General features: G+C 37.5%; 1 protein-coding gene across 1 annotated transcript in view; it reads left to right on the forward strand.

Annotated features, from left to right (window-relative positions):
• The window catches only part of LRPPRC (leucine rich pentatricopeptide repeat containing), a 113743-nt gene that overhangs the window by 63709 nt on the left and 33001 nt on the right, over positions 1-17033 (forward strand). The window contains exons 24-27 of the mRNA XM_047782166.1: positions 4628-4752; positions 5274-5380; positions 15491-15559; positions 16492-16582. Coding sequence (XP_047638122.1) covers positions 4628-4752; positions 5274-5380; positions 15491-15559; positions 16492-16582 — 392 coding nt within the window. The remainder of the gene's footprint in view (positions 1-4627; positions 4753-5273; positions 5381-15490; positions 15560-16491; positions 16583-17033) is intronic.

A 17033-nucleotide genomic window follows, 5' to 3' on the forward strand; every position in this document is an offset into this window, starting at 1 on the left:
TCAGTTGTTTAACACCGACTTCCAGTTTAGACTCAATTGGCTGGAAAGCACTTGACATGTGAAGTTAGTGCTGTTCCGAACGCATGTTTGAGTAAATTTTAAAGTAAGTGACAGCTAAATTGTACCTAGGGAAATTACAAAGCCTTCAACACAGTTAATTTTTTGGGGAGGATTAGTTGTAATTGCAACACCAGTCTCCTTGAAGATTCCTCATTTATAGATGATGAACAGAAAAAAAAAAAAATTCAAGGGCTGGTTCTCTCAGAATAATTTTTGTGAAATCTGTGGTTTCTCCTAAATTGATTTCTTTCCACATCTGCTTACGGTTTATAGAACAGTTAGTTTTTAGAGTGTTGAGGTGTTTTGCATTCCGCCCACCCTTGTTTTAAACTTTTTTCTCCCCTAAGGCCTCGGTTTTCTTTCTCTCATGATTTCAGATTTTGGGAGCTTTTTAGTCAGTAAGCTCTTTAGGTAAATTGCCACTTCACTAACACTTTATGCATAATGTTGAAGCACCTTTTCCAATTGAAAATCAATATTTGTCATTTAAAATTTTGATTAAACTCTGGAGCTCCCGTTGTGGTTCAGTGGTTAATGAATCCGACTAGGAACCATGAGGTTGTGGTTCTATCCCTGGCCTCGCTCAGTGGGTTAAGGATCAGGCATTGCCATGAGCTGTGGTGTAGGTTGCAGATGTGGCTTGGATCCTGCTTTGCTGTGGCTGTGGTGTAGGCCGGCGGCTACAGCTCCAATTAGACCCCTAGCCACGGGTACGACTCTAGAAAAGGCAGAAAGACAAAAATAAATAAAATAAAATAAAGTATTGATTAAACTAAGTATACCTAATTGGAAGTTATTTACTATAAGTTAAGGAGACTATGTTTAAAGCTACTGATAGGTAAATACCTGTAACTGGTTGTTCTTGTCCTAACAGCCAGTCGTATGAAACTCTTGTGATTTTTACAGTTATGTATGAAGGAATTTGAGTTAGGAGAGCTTTGTTTCCTGGTACCTTTAAGTAGTTATTTTTATGATCAGCCTCATGTAAATGTTATGTCCAGGGTTTGTTTTTCTGTCAGTGACATTATAAAGCACACTTTCCCTTTCATAATAAGGATTAAAACAAGAGTTAACATCACATTTGCCATGTGAGTTTCAAGCTTGCCTTTTGGGTGTTCTCCCATATGATGATGCAAAATTACAGATTATAGTAGTTTTACATGTGGTCAAGTTCCCTTAAACAGTAAAAGAGAAATTCCAGAATGGATTTTAATGTAGGCCAGGTGAATCCATTCAAGTTGATTCAAACTGTTTTAAGTGTTCAAATTACTTATAGGACTCAGCCTTTTATATATGTGTGTGTTCTTAAAATTTAGAATTATGGAATTTTCCCTTTCTCTTTTCTGCTTTTATTTCATAGGCGCACAGAATTTTGGGAATGCATATGCTTGAGTTAATTCACATCAATCAAAAATATTTTTAAATGATTGCTTACTTTTAATTAGTAGGTATAGTTTTATTTACAAAAATTCTATCATTGAAATATTTTTGGTGTCTAGTCATTGAAAATACCACAGTAGATATTTTTCGTGGAAGTAGTAGTATGTTACAGAGTTGATTTTTATTTAACATTATTTGAGGTTTGTGAAAGCAGTGACTAAATGGACTTTAAAAGTTTATTACCTGTTTGTATATAGAGCTTTGGAAATTATGCACGTATCACAGAATCATTTTAGGTCATAGAAACTAGAATCTCACTGATAGTCTTCTCCCACATTTTGGGTATAAAGCAGTTTCCACCTTTTTCCATATGATATGTTGCTACACATACTGATTTCATCCTGCCTAATAAAAGTGGTGTTTTCATCTGATGGTTTTCTCTGCTGGTGTGAACATTTGAGTTGATGAACCTAGTTTTGAGTTGGTGAACCAAGTTCATAGAACCTCACGTTAGAGGGAACCCAAAGGGCCTTGAGTTCAATTATTGTGATAATCTGCATCTCATCAGCACTTGTAGAAGTGTGTTACGTTGCTGTAAACTGAGCTACATTCAGTACTTGTCCATTGGGATTGAAATTAAAAAGCCCTCCAAGTATACAACTCTGTTCATAGCAATGTGAATTTTAGATACTTCCTCATATTTTTCATTTCCATCACCCCAAAATTTCAAGCTTTTTTGCTGGTGGTGGTGCTGGTGGTGGGTTTTTTTTTGCTTTTTTTTTAGGGCTGCACCTGGAGCATATGGAGGTTCCCAGGCTAGGGGTCGAATCTGAGCTACAGCTGCTGGCCTATACCACAGCCACAGCAACGTGGGATTTGAGCTTCGTCTGCAACCTACACCACAGCTCACAGCAACACCAGATCCTTAACCCACTGAGTGAGCCCAGGGATTGAACCTGAAACCTCATGGTTCCTAGTCGATTTGTTTCCACTGCACCGCAACGGAAACTCCAAAATTTTCAAGCTTTAATAGGAAAGGTTAATGATGACATCAAACTATATTAGGCATGTACATTTTATGTCTTTTTAAAGTGACATGATCCGACCAACTAAAAGAATGTAGATGATAGGGATTGAAAAGAAATGACTAGTCTTTCATTCATTTCTATCATCAGTACACTTTGTATAAAATGTTTCATTATAGATTTCTCATTCATTTTGCTGGCAACCTGGTAGCAGTAACATTGTTACTTAAAATTACTAACAAATATATGAATTATTTCCATTTTGCTATTCTTGTCTTTTCTGTTGTTGTTCTGAGCATGTATAGTCTTCGGAAGCATATATTTGGAGACCAAAGACTATTAACATGTCTCTTTGATTGACAGAACAATTATTCATTCATTTATTGATAGCTTTGACCTAATGTAGGGGAAATACAATTGAGATAGTACCGTTCTAGTTTGGGAATTGATCTCAAAAAAGCAAATCATACTGTTTTTTAAAAATCAGCATGTATTAGTTTTTCTCTTAAAAATATTTCGGTAGTTTTCCATTAAATGGAATTTGTGGAAAGGTAATCACCGAACTTGTATCTGAAGCAAGGGAAAATACTGATTATATAAAGCTTTATATCATATGTGGTAGCTACTGCAGCATTTCTCTAGTATGACAGTAATCTAGCCTGCAACATCTACTTTCAGTTTTGAAATTAACCTGTAATTTAGTCTTCACCCCAAATGACAAAAATTCAAATGACTCTGTGGGGTGCCAGAAGATGCACTGTAAACAGGGCTTAGTAAGGGGATAAGGTAGTGTTCCATCAGGATAAGCTCATTTTCACCGTGTCAGTATTATTGCAGTAAAATTAACGCTTCTTCATGGTATTTTACTTTTTAGTACAGTTTAAAATCTTAATCTAGATAAAATAGTAATTCAATCTAGGGCAACATAACATTTGTATAATGAACCAAAATGTTAGGGCTTAGGTGGAAAATTTTAGAAGGTTTTCTTCCTTTTGAAAACTGTTGCACATGTGAGAGAAATGTGTTTTCTTTACAAAGATTGTCACTGTTGTCACTAGTTATACTTTGGTCCCTGCCTCTATAACCATGCTTCTTTTTAAAATACATCTTATACTTTCTTTTCAAATATCTTTAATTTCTTATTCCAAATTGCACCACCATATTAGGTTAAACAAACAACAGTACTTTTAATAGGGCATAATGTATAATTAGATGTATTCAGCTGAAAGGGGGAGTCCAGGGACCCGATGACAGTGCATTCCTCTGTTTACCTCGTAGCGTTAGGCTTATCAGTCAGTCTCTAGAGGCCTTAATTTCCTCTTGTATTTCAAAATCAAGAAAGGTGGCAAGTAGAATTGGATTATGTAATCTCTACAACTTTTCTACAGTATATTTTCTCACACTGTCCTTTTCCAAAGGAAAAAGGAGCTTTTGGGGACCCACAAGAATATATTTATTTCCACATTTATTTAACAGACTGACTTAATATAAAGATCTTTTTCATTAACCACATAAGAGAAGTTTTGACTTTATAATTGGAAATGATTTTTAAAAGCTTACCCTCTAATGAAAAACTTCTAAAGAGTTCTAGAATTCACTGACCCTGAGAATATCCTAGGTTTAGCAATAATCAGTTTCTGTATATATGAATCCTGAAGTTATTTACTCCTTATCTGGAGAGGCAGTGGTATGAAAAATATGAGGAGAAAGGTGAAAGTGCTTGAAAATTCCTTGATGATTATTGATGGACATTTAATAAAGTTGCCCAAAACTGGAATTATAGAAGACCATAAACACATAAGTGGCTGAAAAAAATATTTGACGGTAGTCTTTGTGTTTAGAAATAACACATTCTTAGAGCAACTATTAATGGAGAGAATGCCTTTGTCTTGTGGACTTTTTAGAATGTGCCATTTAGCAAGCAAAATAATGAAAGATGAAGCCGGGAAAACAGGAAACCACTAATGACGTCTGTACACTCTGAGCATTGGTTTTTATATAAGGATTATCTCTTGTGTTTTTTTTGTGTTCCCCCCCCCCCATGTCGTGGTTTTCTACCTTAAACAAAGCTCAGTTGTATACATTTTGACTGGTTATTGTATATCTCTTTAAAGTACATTAGATTTATCTTACTCATTTGTCAATATTTTGATGTTTCCAAGGGATGACTTACCTACTGCTCTTGAAGTCACCATTGACTGCTATGAAAAGTATAAAGTACTGCCACGGATTCATGATGTGTTATGTAGACTGATAGAGAAAGGCGAGACTGAACTAATTCAGAAAGGTTAGTCACCTTCTAATATCTTAGTGTTGGTGGTCTTCAAATGAGTTACCGTGAAGAGAACATTTTTTGTGGTTGTGGTGGTTTTTTTAAATGATTTTTATTTTTTGGTGAAGAGAAAATTTAATAGGACGGCAAGCACATCCAGAGAAATTGTGTTATAGTTTGTTGAGAAGAAAAATATCAGGTAGATTTTTAATATTGTAATTGTCCCTGATCTTAACAGCTGTTCATTTTGAAAAGCTGCCTCACTGTTATTTTTTGCCCCCCTTCTTAGTGGTCTGCCTTTGTGAGGATTTTCACCCTTACCCTCCCCAGTTCTCCCTCAGGCCAGTTTGCAGCTACTTTATGTCTTAAATGTGTACTGTTAGTTAGATATGGAACGTGACAGAAAATTGGTTGATAGGGCCATAACCTTGAATTTATTCTAAATATTTGTTTTTAAAGTTTGTCCAGGACTCTTCAGGGGACACTGTGCTTCTCTATATTTTTTCTTCTAACACGTTTTCCTCTTTCCTCTCTAGCAATGGACTTTGTGAGCCAAGAACAAGGTGAAATGACGATGCTCTATGATCTCTTCTTTGCCTTCCTACAAACAGGAAATTACAAAGAGGCCAAGAAGATCATCGAGGTATGATTTTAACTCCAGTATTCTATTGGTACAGCTGTGTAGACTCTTAATTAGAATATGTTTAAAAATTTTAACCTTTAATTACACTTGTTCTGATTCATGTTAATATAATTCAGTCCCAATAATGGGGGGCAAGGGGGGGTATTTGGCCAGTTTCTTTATTGTATATAATTACAGTTCGGAAAAGGCAGCCTAGTTGTATATTGAATTTGTTTCTTCACTTTGTTAAATTCACTGTTATATATCAAAATGATATTTGCATATTAAATCTTGGATTGTGGAACAATTAAATTAAACTGGCATTCCTGGGTGTAAAGTTGCTAATCCTCTTTGCCAAGGAATTCTTTGTTCTTAAAAGCAGTGGAATTTAATTTGCTGCAGACCATGCTCAGATTTATTTGTAATGCTTGTCTACAAGTTAATCAGCCAAACAAGTGCTGTCTGCAACTGTTTGGCATTTAATTTAAAATTTCTTCTTCTTCTTCTTCTTTTTTTTTTTTTTCACTATGGTAAGCAGCTTATGGGAAATGGTAGGTGACAAACCTGGGCTATTTAGGATTAGTATATTTTATCTAGGCTTGATTGAAATTTTGGTTACTGAAATTGATAAGTCAAAGGGCAACTATAAAGTCTGTCCAAATTGTGATTAATTTCACTTTTAAACAATTCTCTGTCCTCTAAAGAAAATCATTTCACATAAGATAGACCCCATTGCCTTAAGAAATACTGTTTAATGGGAGTAAAATAAATTTGTAAATACATCATGTTTCTCTCAGATATGCTTTACTATTCCTCCATGTCTTTTTCCAAAAGTGCCTGTGGTGGACAAGACATAAAGGTGATGTTTGGCCTCCTGGTTTTTGTGTTTGTATGGTGATAACTGTTTATTATGGATTTGAAAATGTAGGCACCCCCGCCCAATTATTGATTTCTCTTGATGTTTTTCAAAGAAAAGTCTGAAAAGGACTATAAAATTAATTCAGAACATTCTTCTGTCTTTACATTGTCCTGTCAGAGGGAAGTGGGGTATTGCTATCTTGAACAGGTACTTCTGTAGCTAAAGTGGTTCATTTGTTTTCTAGAAATGGTATGTGTTCTCTCATTGAAAGTGCATGGTGTATGTATCTGAAAATGAGGAGAGGAGTTCCCGTCATGGCTCAGGGGTTAACTAACCTGACTAGTATCTGAGGATGCAAGTTCAATTCCTGGCTTCACTCAGTGGGTTAAGGATCCCGTGTTGCCATGAGCTGTGCTGTAGGTCACAGATGTGGCTCAGATCTGGCATCACTGTGGCTGTGGTATAGGCCAGCAGCTAAAGCTCCAATTCAACCCCCAGCTTGGGAACCTCCACATGCCGCGGGTGTGGCCCTAAAAACACACACACGCACAAAATGAAAATGAGGGTAGCTGCCTGCCTGTTGAGTTCCTCTGCTCTGTGTGCATATTATCAGTGTTAGTAAGGCACTAATCAGAGCAGAAATGAAGCTCGGGTATTTGGATAATAGTGATTAGAGGTTCTACAGCAGGAAATCATGTGCCTCTCTGTGTAATAAGCAAGACGTAATAGGAAGAGCCAAAGGCCTAAGTGTGAGTTCGTTCTCCTTTTGTCATTTACTTGCTAGTGTGATAATGGACAAGTTACTAAACCTTTCTAAGCTTCCTCATCTGTAAAAGGGAATATTGTATTGTTCTTCAAGATTCAATCACATAATGTATGTAAAGCAGCTTGAGTATTTCCTGGATTAGGGTAGTAATCAATAATATTAATTCTCTTTGCCCCTTAAAGGTAGATTGCATTGTCTCCTTTACCTCACATAATTCAGAATGTGATGCTTAGGGGGCGGCACATTGCTTGTCACGTGGATAGGCAAGCCAAGACCGCTTCCTAATTACTTTAAAGCTGTGCTCGTGCACAGCATCAGCGAGAGTCATCATTTAGGAATGGCTGTCTACTGAGGACAGAATTTTTATAGTGGATGTATACAGAATTGCTTAAAGGATTACAGAATTCCTACAGCACCTTAGGGTAGGATAGCGAAGTGTGCAATATATGGAAGCACATTTTCAGGTTTTTTTTGTTTGTTTTGGGGGTTTTTCTTAATGGTTAGTTGGAGTTGAATTAAAGTGGGAACTTGATTTTTTTTTTTTTTTGTCAAAATTCAAGACCTGGAGTTCTCTCTTGTGGTTTTCTAAGAATTATTGAAAATATTAAACGTAGTGAAAATAAGCTAGGACTGTATCAGCATAAGAAGGATTATTGTAAATACTGAGCAACATTTTTATTATTCCCCAAAGTGCAGTGTTTTTTGTTTTTTGTTTTTCTTGCATATGGAGGTATTACATATAACACATGATATATGTTTACCAACTCACTTTTAACATAGTTTGTTTTTTTGAGTTTTTTTGTCTTTTTAGGGCCGATCCAGTGGCATATGGAGGTTCCCAGGCTATGAGTCAAATCAGCTGCAGCTGCTGGCTTATGCCACAGCCTCAGCAACATGGGATCCGAGCTGCATCTGCAACCTACACCACAGCTCATAGTAACACTGGATCCTTAACCCACTGAGCAATGCCAGGGATCAAACCTGAGTCCTAATGGATGCTAGTCAGATTCGTTTCCACTGAGCCACGACGGGAACTCTGACTTTTAACATAGTTATGTTTTATTTCTACATATGGGTTATTGCAAGAGGGTAGAATTATAGCTGATACTCTGCTGTACGCTTCTCTGTATTCTTCAGTAATGAGCATATGTATTCTTTTTGTTTTTTAAGGCTGTACCTGGCAGCATATGGATGTTCCCAGGCTAGGGGTCGAATCAGATGTATAGCCGGTGGCCTACACGACAGTCACAGCAACGCAGGATCCAAGCCTCATCTGTGACCTACACCACAGCTTGTGGCAAAGCCGGATCAAGGCCGGCGATCGAACTCCAGGGCTCATGGATCCTAGTTGGGTTCGTTACCGTCGAGCCACAGTGGGAACTCAATTTGTATATTCTTATTCTATACATACTCAGAAAAAGTGTTATTTTCTTCTAAAAGAAGAGTAAGAGCAAAAAAGTGAATCAGACTGAGATCAACCTTCAAGAAGCTAATGTGAAGAAGCTCCTTGAATGTGAGATTAATATGGGAAGATAACATCTATATTTAAGACTGAGAAATGCTAACTGCTATAAGAAAAATATAAATACTTCTGAGAAAGGAGTTCCAATTGTGGCTCAGCAGAAACAAATCTGACTAGTATCCATGAGGATGCAGGTTTGATCCCTGGCCTCAATTAGTGGGTTAAGGATCTGGCATTGCCCTGAGCTGTGGTATGTATATAGGTTGCAGATGAGCATAGGCTGGCGGCTACATAACAGCATCAATTCTACCCCTTGCCTGGGAACCTTCACATGCCAAGGGTGAGGCCCGAAAAATATATGTATATGTAGTTCTAAGAGGAAATTATACCCAGTGTGGGAAATTAGGCAAGACTTTATTGAGAAAATGGGGTTTGGACTATGGATTGTTAGGTATGGTAGTACTCTTTACGTTTGGCAGTTTGATGGTGTATTAGAAGTATTAGAGGTGGAGCAAAGAAGTAGAAAAGGGAAATCTCTATAAACAATTCTCTTTTTTCCTCTAGCTTCATTGAGATATAGGCAACATTTACATTGTGTAAGTTTAAATTGTACAGCCTTTTTTTTTTTTAATGGAGTGGAGTGAACATGGAATTTTATTTCTCACAGTTTGGGGGCTGGGAGTTCAAGATCAAGTACAATAGATGAAAGGGGGTTTGGGACCATGAGATTAATAGGATCTGAAATAGGATAGTGGTTGTGGGGATTTTTAAGACACTTTACTCCCTCATCTCAGATGATACCTAACCATTGAAGAATAGTGACCTTGATTAGCGAAGTGTAGGGTGAGTTAACAGAGGCATGAAATCATCAGCTCTGATTTGAGATGAACTAAGCTCTGCTTTAGGTCTGATACAGCATCTCCCATCATGAACCCTCATATGCTGGCACTGGCAGGTTTTTTCACCTGAAACTTCCTGAATGAAGCCCTTTAACTAAGGTGGTTGATAACATTTGAGTGTCTTCTCAGTGTGACCAATGTTCTCCCTTCCTCCCTCCTTCCCTCCCTCCCTTTTCTATAAATTATTGTGGGTCACATCTTATATAGTCTAGTCCTGCGGGTGGACCTTAAAAAGATGAGTCTGTAAAATGCAATAATTGCTGTAACAGAAAGTGTTACTGAAAGGATCTATTTCAGACTAGATCTTTCTGAGGAAGTGATGTTTGGGATGAGAACTAAAGGTTAAATTGGGAGCAGCCACATAAAATGTAGAAGTAGAGGCATTTCACATAGGGAACTGCCTGTGCAGGAGCCCAGGGCAGGAAAGTACTTCCATTCTTTATCATTGTTCTTTCTCCTAGGACTCATATGACAGTACTACGGCCCAATCTAGAGTGTGTGGACCACTATTCTAAACAGTTAATGTTGGTTGTAATCTCTGCTTTCTATATGACATTCTTCCCAGTGTTGAAGTCAAATCCTTTTGTCTCTTCTGCAGTCTCATCTTCTGCAGGCTAACTATCCCTAGTTCCTTTCAGTGTTCTTATGGCACATTCTGGAATGAAATGTTGAGAAATTACTTTTACGGACTTACAGAATAACACCAGGTCGAATATATTTTGTCTACTGTATTCTTACCAGTGATGAAGATCAGTCTGAATTTTTTCCCCTGTGCATAGACTCAAACACATGTTATTGTTTAAAATACATCAAGTATAAAGACTCACTATTAATCCCATTACTCATCTAGTCATCTTTGTGGTTTTTCTGTCCTTTATTCAATGCATGTTTCTTTTATGTATTTGAAATAAATTGAGTCTTAGCGCTTATTTACTACTTTCTTTACCCCCAACATCACTGTCTCTGCATTTCCGTGCATATCAATAAGACCTCTTCTAAGCATTTTTATTTTTATTTATTTATATTTTTCTGTCTGTTTTTTTTATCTTTTCTAGGGCCTTACCCACGGCATATGGAGGTTCCCAGGCTAGGGGTTGAATCGGAGTTGCAGCCACCGGCCTACGCCAGAGCCACAGCAATGCGGGATCCGAGCTGCGTCTGTGACCTACACCATAGACCATGGCAGTGCCGGATCCTCAACCCACTGAGCGAGACCAGGGATCGAACCCGAAACCTCATCGTTCCTAGTTGGATTCATTAACCACTGAGCCACGACGGGAACTCCAAAGCATTTTTAATGAATACATCATTCCATCGTATGAGTGAGTTAAAGCGCGTGTGTTCCTCCTTTGAGATAAATTTTCACTTTTGTAAGTAACCATCATAATTCACATCTTCACCACCAGGCATGTTTGATTTTCAGAGATTATTTACTTAGGATCATTTCTCAGAGGTAGATCAAATATTATCACCATTTTTAAGACTTGTGATACCTAAAGACAAATTATTTTGTGTTTATAGCTGATACCTCCTTTATGGTCCCTGGTGGCAAAGATTTGGATTAAAAGCCAGGCCTCATGAGTTCTAGTCTTGTACTTCTTTTGCTAGAAATTGATAAAATAGAGTGGTGTTTCTTTGTTTTCGTTTTTGTTTTTTTTTAAAGACTTCATTCTTTTAGTCCCATATCTTTTAAGGTACTTCATTCACCTCCCTGGAAGGATGTGTCGCAGGTCAAATTAACAAGAGGAGTTCCTTGGTGGTCTAGTGGTTAGGACTCGGCACTTTCACCACTGCAGGCCTGGGTTCAGTCCTTGGTCTGGGAACTGAGATTCCCACTCAAGCAGCTGTATGCTGTGGCAAAAATTAATTAACACTGTTTAGGCAATTCATTTTTTAAGATTGGACATTAAGTGCAGGGAGAGAGGATACAAACAAGTATGAAAAGTTAAATAATGACAAAGTGTTAAATAAGCATATTAAAGATTTTTATAAAGAAGTTATATTATTTAATTTTATTCTTAACCCTTTGAGCAGTTCAGTAATCACTTACTGATTGCTTGTCATGTGCTAGGCACTGCCTAGTTCTCAGGATACAAACACAAAGATGAGTAAGAGTCTGCTTTAAATTTAAATTAGCAATTCTTTTTGTGACTTTGTCCTTGAGGTTCAAACAAACCTAGATTACAAGCTGAGCAGTATAACCAATCTTGGTAACATTTTTATACTTCTCAGATGACTTTCATGTACATCTTTATGTGAGTCTCACTTAACAACTCTGAGAAGTAATTAGGGCAGTGACACTTCAGGGTGTGAGTGTGAAGCTTATTTAGTATTACTCATGGAATTTGAAATCAGGTCCTGATTTCACATTTTGTGTTGGTTCCCTTAACCATTTTAACCTATGTCATCTATCTTTTTTAAAAAATTGAGATAAGTTGAAGGTGTAGGATGTGTTGACTTAATACACATATATTTCAATACTACTCCATGATCGCTTGAAGCTTATTATCTGAACTCCCCAAACAAATTTCCCTTTCTCCAAAATTCCTTTCAGCTGTTACCCATCCATCATACTGAATACATTTGCTGTCTTTTTAGGGGATAAAACCTTTCTCAGAGTTCCCGCTGTGACACAACAGGATTGGCAGCGTCTCTGCAGCACCTGGATTCAGGTTCAATCCCTGGCCTGGCATAGCGGGTTAAAGGATCCAGCATTGTTGCTATGGCATAGGTAGCAACTGCAGCTCCGATCTGATCCCTGGCTTGGGAATTCCATATGTCCAGGGCAGCCAAAAAAGAAAAAACAGGAGTTCCCATTGTGGCACAGCGGAAATGAATCCCACTAGGAACCATGACGTTGCGGGTTTGATCCCTCACCTCACTCAGTGGGTTAAGGATCTGGCGTTGCCGTGAGCTGTGGTGTAGGTTGCAGAGGCGGCTCGGATGGCCGAGGTGTAGGCTAGCGGCTGCAGAGTCAATTAGACCCCTTAGTCTGGGAACCTCCATATGCCGCAGGTGCGGCCCTGAGAAAAAAGAAAAAACAAAACGAAACAAACCAACCTTCTCTTTTTGACTTTGCCTGTAGGACCAAAAGTTTGGATTATAGCCATCTCCCAACTTCTTTTCTTCACTAGATCAAATCCAGAGTTTAATCCCAACTTGCCCTCCTTAATAAGCCAGGATGGATCTTCTAAAGGGATTTTACATTAGCTTCTCCACCCACCCCCCTTATTCTCCACATTTCAAGAGATGTCAATGCTCAGGCCAATCCGTAACCCCTCCCGCACAAATCAGTTCACTTAGTATTTTCTGTAACACCTGGATCATGTTTAGTTTACAGCTATTAATTTGACTGGCTCAGCCATATTTTCCTCCTTACTAGACAGTCTTTTAGTCTGTCTCTGAAGATTTCAGATAAAAGGGCAAATCCAGATTTAATAGTTTCCTTGATACCCCCTTTCCTCCTTGCTGTCCTGGCCGTGGGAGTAAATAGCTGGGTTCTTGTTTTCGTTCGTCCTGTCCTTCTCGTGTACTTGAGTTGCCTTCTACTACTTCATCTAGAGGACATGAAGCCAGAAGAGTTGTTTGTTTGTTTTCCATTTCTAGCAATAATGGTAAGAAAACTTAGATCAGGTAAAAATCACTCTTTGAATTGAATTTAAAGGAATTTGCCTTGAGATAGAGTTTGAAGTAGAAGAATCCTCATCTCTTTTCGTGTAAAGGTAATCATCACTTGATATCTCTTTTTGCTGGTATACATAGAAGCCTGTTATCATAACAGCAAATTTACATCAGAGTAATATAATGAAGTCAAAGTAATGAAAGTTATTCTTTGAATCTCAGAGTACTTTTGTCTTATACAAATGAACATAGTACTGAACTGGAACTGCACAAGGTGTGTTTTGAAGCATAGCAACCCAGGTGGAAACAAACATGCCAGTTTTTAAAATTACAATAATTACTTTATTCTCAGTGTCCATTAAATAGATTAGATGTAGCAAAAACAGGAAAATTAGAGTTGAGTTCATTGTTTTAATTAAGCATTTAACTGGTTTTGGATAAGTTATATTTAGCATCGCAATTAGAATTCTCTTCTCCCTGTTTTTATTACATTTTCTATTTTTGCTTTCAACTTGCATTGTTTAAAATTCAATAAGATGTTAAGAGATAAGCCAGAAATGTAGACTATTACGGAAGCCTAGGAGATTTAGTTAATCTGACCTAGATGTTCTTTTGATGATTGAGATTTATAGGTGAAAATAGTTCTCAATTTCAAAATGAAATATAAGAATATCTGCCATATAAGTCAGTTGTCATGCTAGTGACAGGCAGATTAATCAGCCACAAAAAGGAAGAATTTGCCATAAAAGTTGTGCTATTTAGATCATTGACATTTGGATCAGCAATAATATTGAAAGTTGTAAGTGAATGTAGCCCTTGCATTTTGCCATGTTCTAAAGAGGATTATCTAGTATTTTTTCAAGGGCTTTTTGTATACATTTGATGTTGGATTCATTTTTAGCATAATGCGTGTGAAACAAAACAGATAATGTGAGAAAATCCTTGAGTAGAAATGGGGTGCAAATGTCAATATTAATATATGTCAACAGTTCATTTAATTCAGCATTTATTTCCTGTATCCCAAAATGTGGCTATTGCACATTAAGAATGAGAAGGCTTATCCAACTTCTTCTGCACCAGTTTTTCTGTCATTCTACCGAAGCTCTGCGATTTTAATTCCTGCATCAGTTTTTAATTTTGCATTGTACAGTATTATTTTTCAGAAATAAAAGTAATGAAGACTTGTAAATAAGAGATCAGGTTTGAGGGGTGCCTGATATAGTCCATGAAGCAGTAAAGGTAAATCCTCTGGATTTACCGGAGCAGCCAGTATGTCATTTTCTTATCATAATGCTGTGATTGAAATGTAGTGTTTAATAGGGAAGCCCTCTTACAGATGATGAAAATACTATTGGTAGAGTGACAGATCCTTATGTCACTTTATGTGTGAAATTATGTGTGAAATGGTTTGTCTTTTATTCCAGTATCCAAAATTGTAAAATAATTGTTTTGAAACCAGAGGTATTGACTAAACCTTAGTAATTCTGAATTGAGGATATAACACACAGCTCAATCACTGAAATCACAAAAAGACTTAAGTTCTTAGCTTGTTTTTAGTACTTAGCTCTTTAAACATTTAGTTTTAGATACTGGACAAGCATGTATGGTAATTGAAATACTTTTTTCACTAAATTTTACAAAGCGTGTTTCTTTAAAAAGGCATTAGTTTATTGTTGTGACAGTTACAATTGTTAATAAGTCTTTGTAACATTAAAAGTTTTTCATTTCAAGATTTCTTTTTCTTTTTGCTTTTTGCTTTTTAGGGCTGCATTCATGGCGTGTAGATGTTCCCAGGCTAGAGGTTGAATTGGTGCTGCAGCTGCTGGCCTACGCTGCAGCCATTACAACGTGTGATCCGAGTTGAATCCTATACCACAGCTCATGGGAACGCCAGATCCCATGAGCAAGGCCAGGGATGGAACTCATATCCTCATGTATACCAGTCGGGTTCGTAACCTGCTGAGCCACAACTGGAACTCCCTTTTTTTTGTTTTTTTTGTTTTTTTCCTTTTTCTTTTCCTTTTTTTTTTGTCTTTTTGGGTCGTACCTGTGGCATACGGAAGTTCCTGGGCTAAGGGTTGAATCAGAGTTACAGCCAAGGGCCTACACCACAGTTTGCGGCAGTGCTGGATCTGTAACCCGCTGAGCGATGCAGGGATTGAACCCACATCATCATGGATACGAGTCGGGGTCATAACCCACTGAGCCACCACGGGAATTCCTCAGGGTTTCTTTTGGAACTACAGAAAGCTTAGCCATTTTTAATAATTAAAGATTTGTGGAATGAAAATTGACCTACTGTGTAGCATTTTGAAATAACCCAAATCTTTTAGATATAGGTCAAGTATAAATTGTTCTAATCCTAAAGGTCTTTGATAACTGTGAAATTAAGTTATATTTGTTATATATATATTTGGAAAGGAGGCAGCAGATTCATTAGAAGGAAAACTATTTGTCTTTGAGGGAAAATTAGCATTTGACTAGAGCCTTACCTTGTGTGCTCTGTGATTATTTTATTTTACAGACTCCAGGCATTAGGGCTCGACCTACAAGACTTCAGTGGTTTTGTGATAGATGTATTGCAAGCAACCAGGTTTGTGCTTAATTTCTGATCTCAAACACCTAACTGTGAGTAGAAAGCAAGTGTCCTACATGTCACATGAGCACCAGGGGATTTCAGGAGACACAACATTGGTTATCTTGGTTGTTTTCTAAACAAGCAATAGATTAATTCTGGATCCTGAGGTCCAGTGGAATCCCTGAAAATTTTAACTTGGGCCCTGAAGATTTTAGCTTGCTTCATTCTGCTTGTTGGTTTGAGTAGGCTAATGTTGCCTTAGCAATTTAAATCTGCTTCAGTCCTCAGTGACCAGGTGAGTTGCTTGATGGGAACCCAGTGGAATTTCTGCTTTGCCTCTCCTTCAATGCAGATGTGTTTACGTTCTGCCAAGAAGAACCCATAGGGGAAGAAGAGAAGAGTATACTTAGATGGAGGAATTTTTTTTTTTTTTTTTTTTTTTTTGCTTTTTAGTGCACCTGTAGCATTGGAAGTTTCCAGGCTAGGGGTCAAATCATAGCTGCAGCTGCTGGCCTATATACCACAGCAACTTAGGATCCGAGCCACGTCTGCAACCCACACTGCAGCTCATGGTAAGGCTAGATCCCCAACCTACTGATTGAGGCCAAGTATCAAACCCCTATCCTCATGGATACTAGTTGGGTTCGTTCCTGCTGAGCCATGATGGGAACTTCCAGAGGAATATTCATATTAACAAATGTAGATATTCTCTCTAAGACCGCCATCCTAATTGAATTCTCCAAAATTCTCCTTTGTGGAGAGTCCCTCAATTTAATAGTTATTCTTTGTGTGTTCTTGACTCCAAAGAGTCCTGAAAATCAGTCCTTTGACTTTTAAAGTGAAGTTAATCTGCCCTTTGGGTAAAGTTAATTATTCAGCTGTGATTTGTCAACTATAAAATGTACTCTTTGCACAATTTAGCTCCATCTGTTAATCTTATTTTTAAGGTTGAAACTCTAGAAAAATTAGTGGAGCTGACACAGAAGCTGTTTGAATGTGATAGAGACCAGCTGTACTACAATCTACTAAAACTATATAGTAAGTAATCTGACCATTCTTCCTGTCTTCATTTTGAGGCATTTCTTCAGTGGAAGGCAGTGGCTGGAAAGGAATATGGGCTTTTGAGGAAGTTCCAGGGGCTGTGAAATGTGGAGTTTTCAACAGAGGCTTATGTAGAAACCAGATTGAATTTTATCACAAAATGTTACATTGTATCAGTAGACACCCTGCAGTCTTCCTAATTTCTGACATTCTTACTATAATAATGAGAAGGTGAGAAAAATCTTCCTCAGAACCGCAGAACTACATAGGACTTTTTGAGGAGAAACCATTCTTTCTCTTCTTTTAATTTAAATTCTTTAGTAGATATATCAGTCCATCTATAAATAGTCATCGATGTGTTGAATCCTATTGCAGGAAAATGTCCTAAATGTTTTTCTTCATTTTATCACCCACAAATATCAATGCTTTTATCACCCACAAATACCAG

This window comes from Phacochoerus africanus, chromosome 5 (genome assembly GCF_016906955.1).
Source record: "Phacochoerus africanus isolate WHEZ1 chromosome 5, ROS_Pafr_v1, whole genome shotgun sequence".
NCBI classification, from domain to species: Eukaryota; Metazoa; Chordata; class Mammalia; order Artiodactyla; family Suidae; genus Phacochoerus; species Phacochoerus africanus.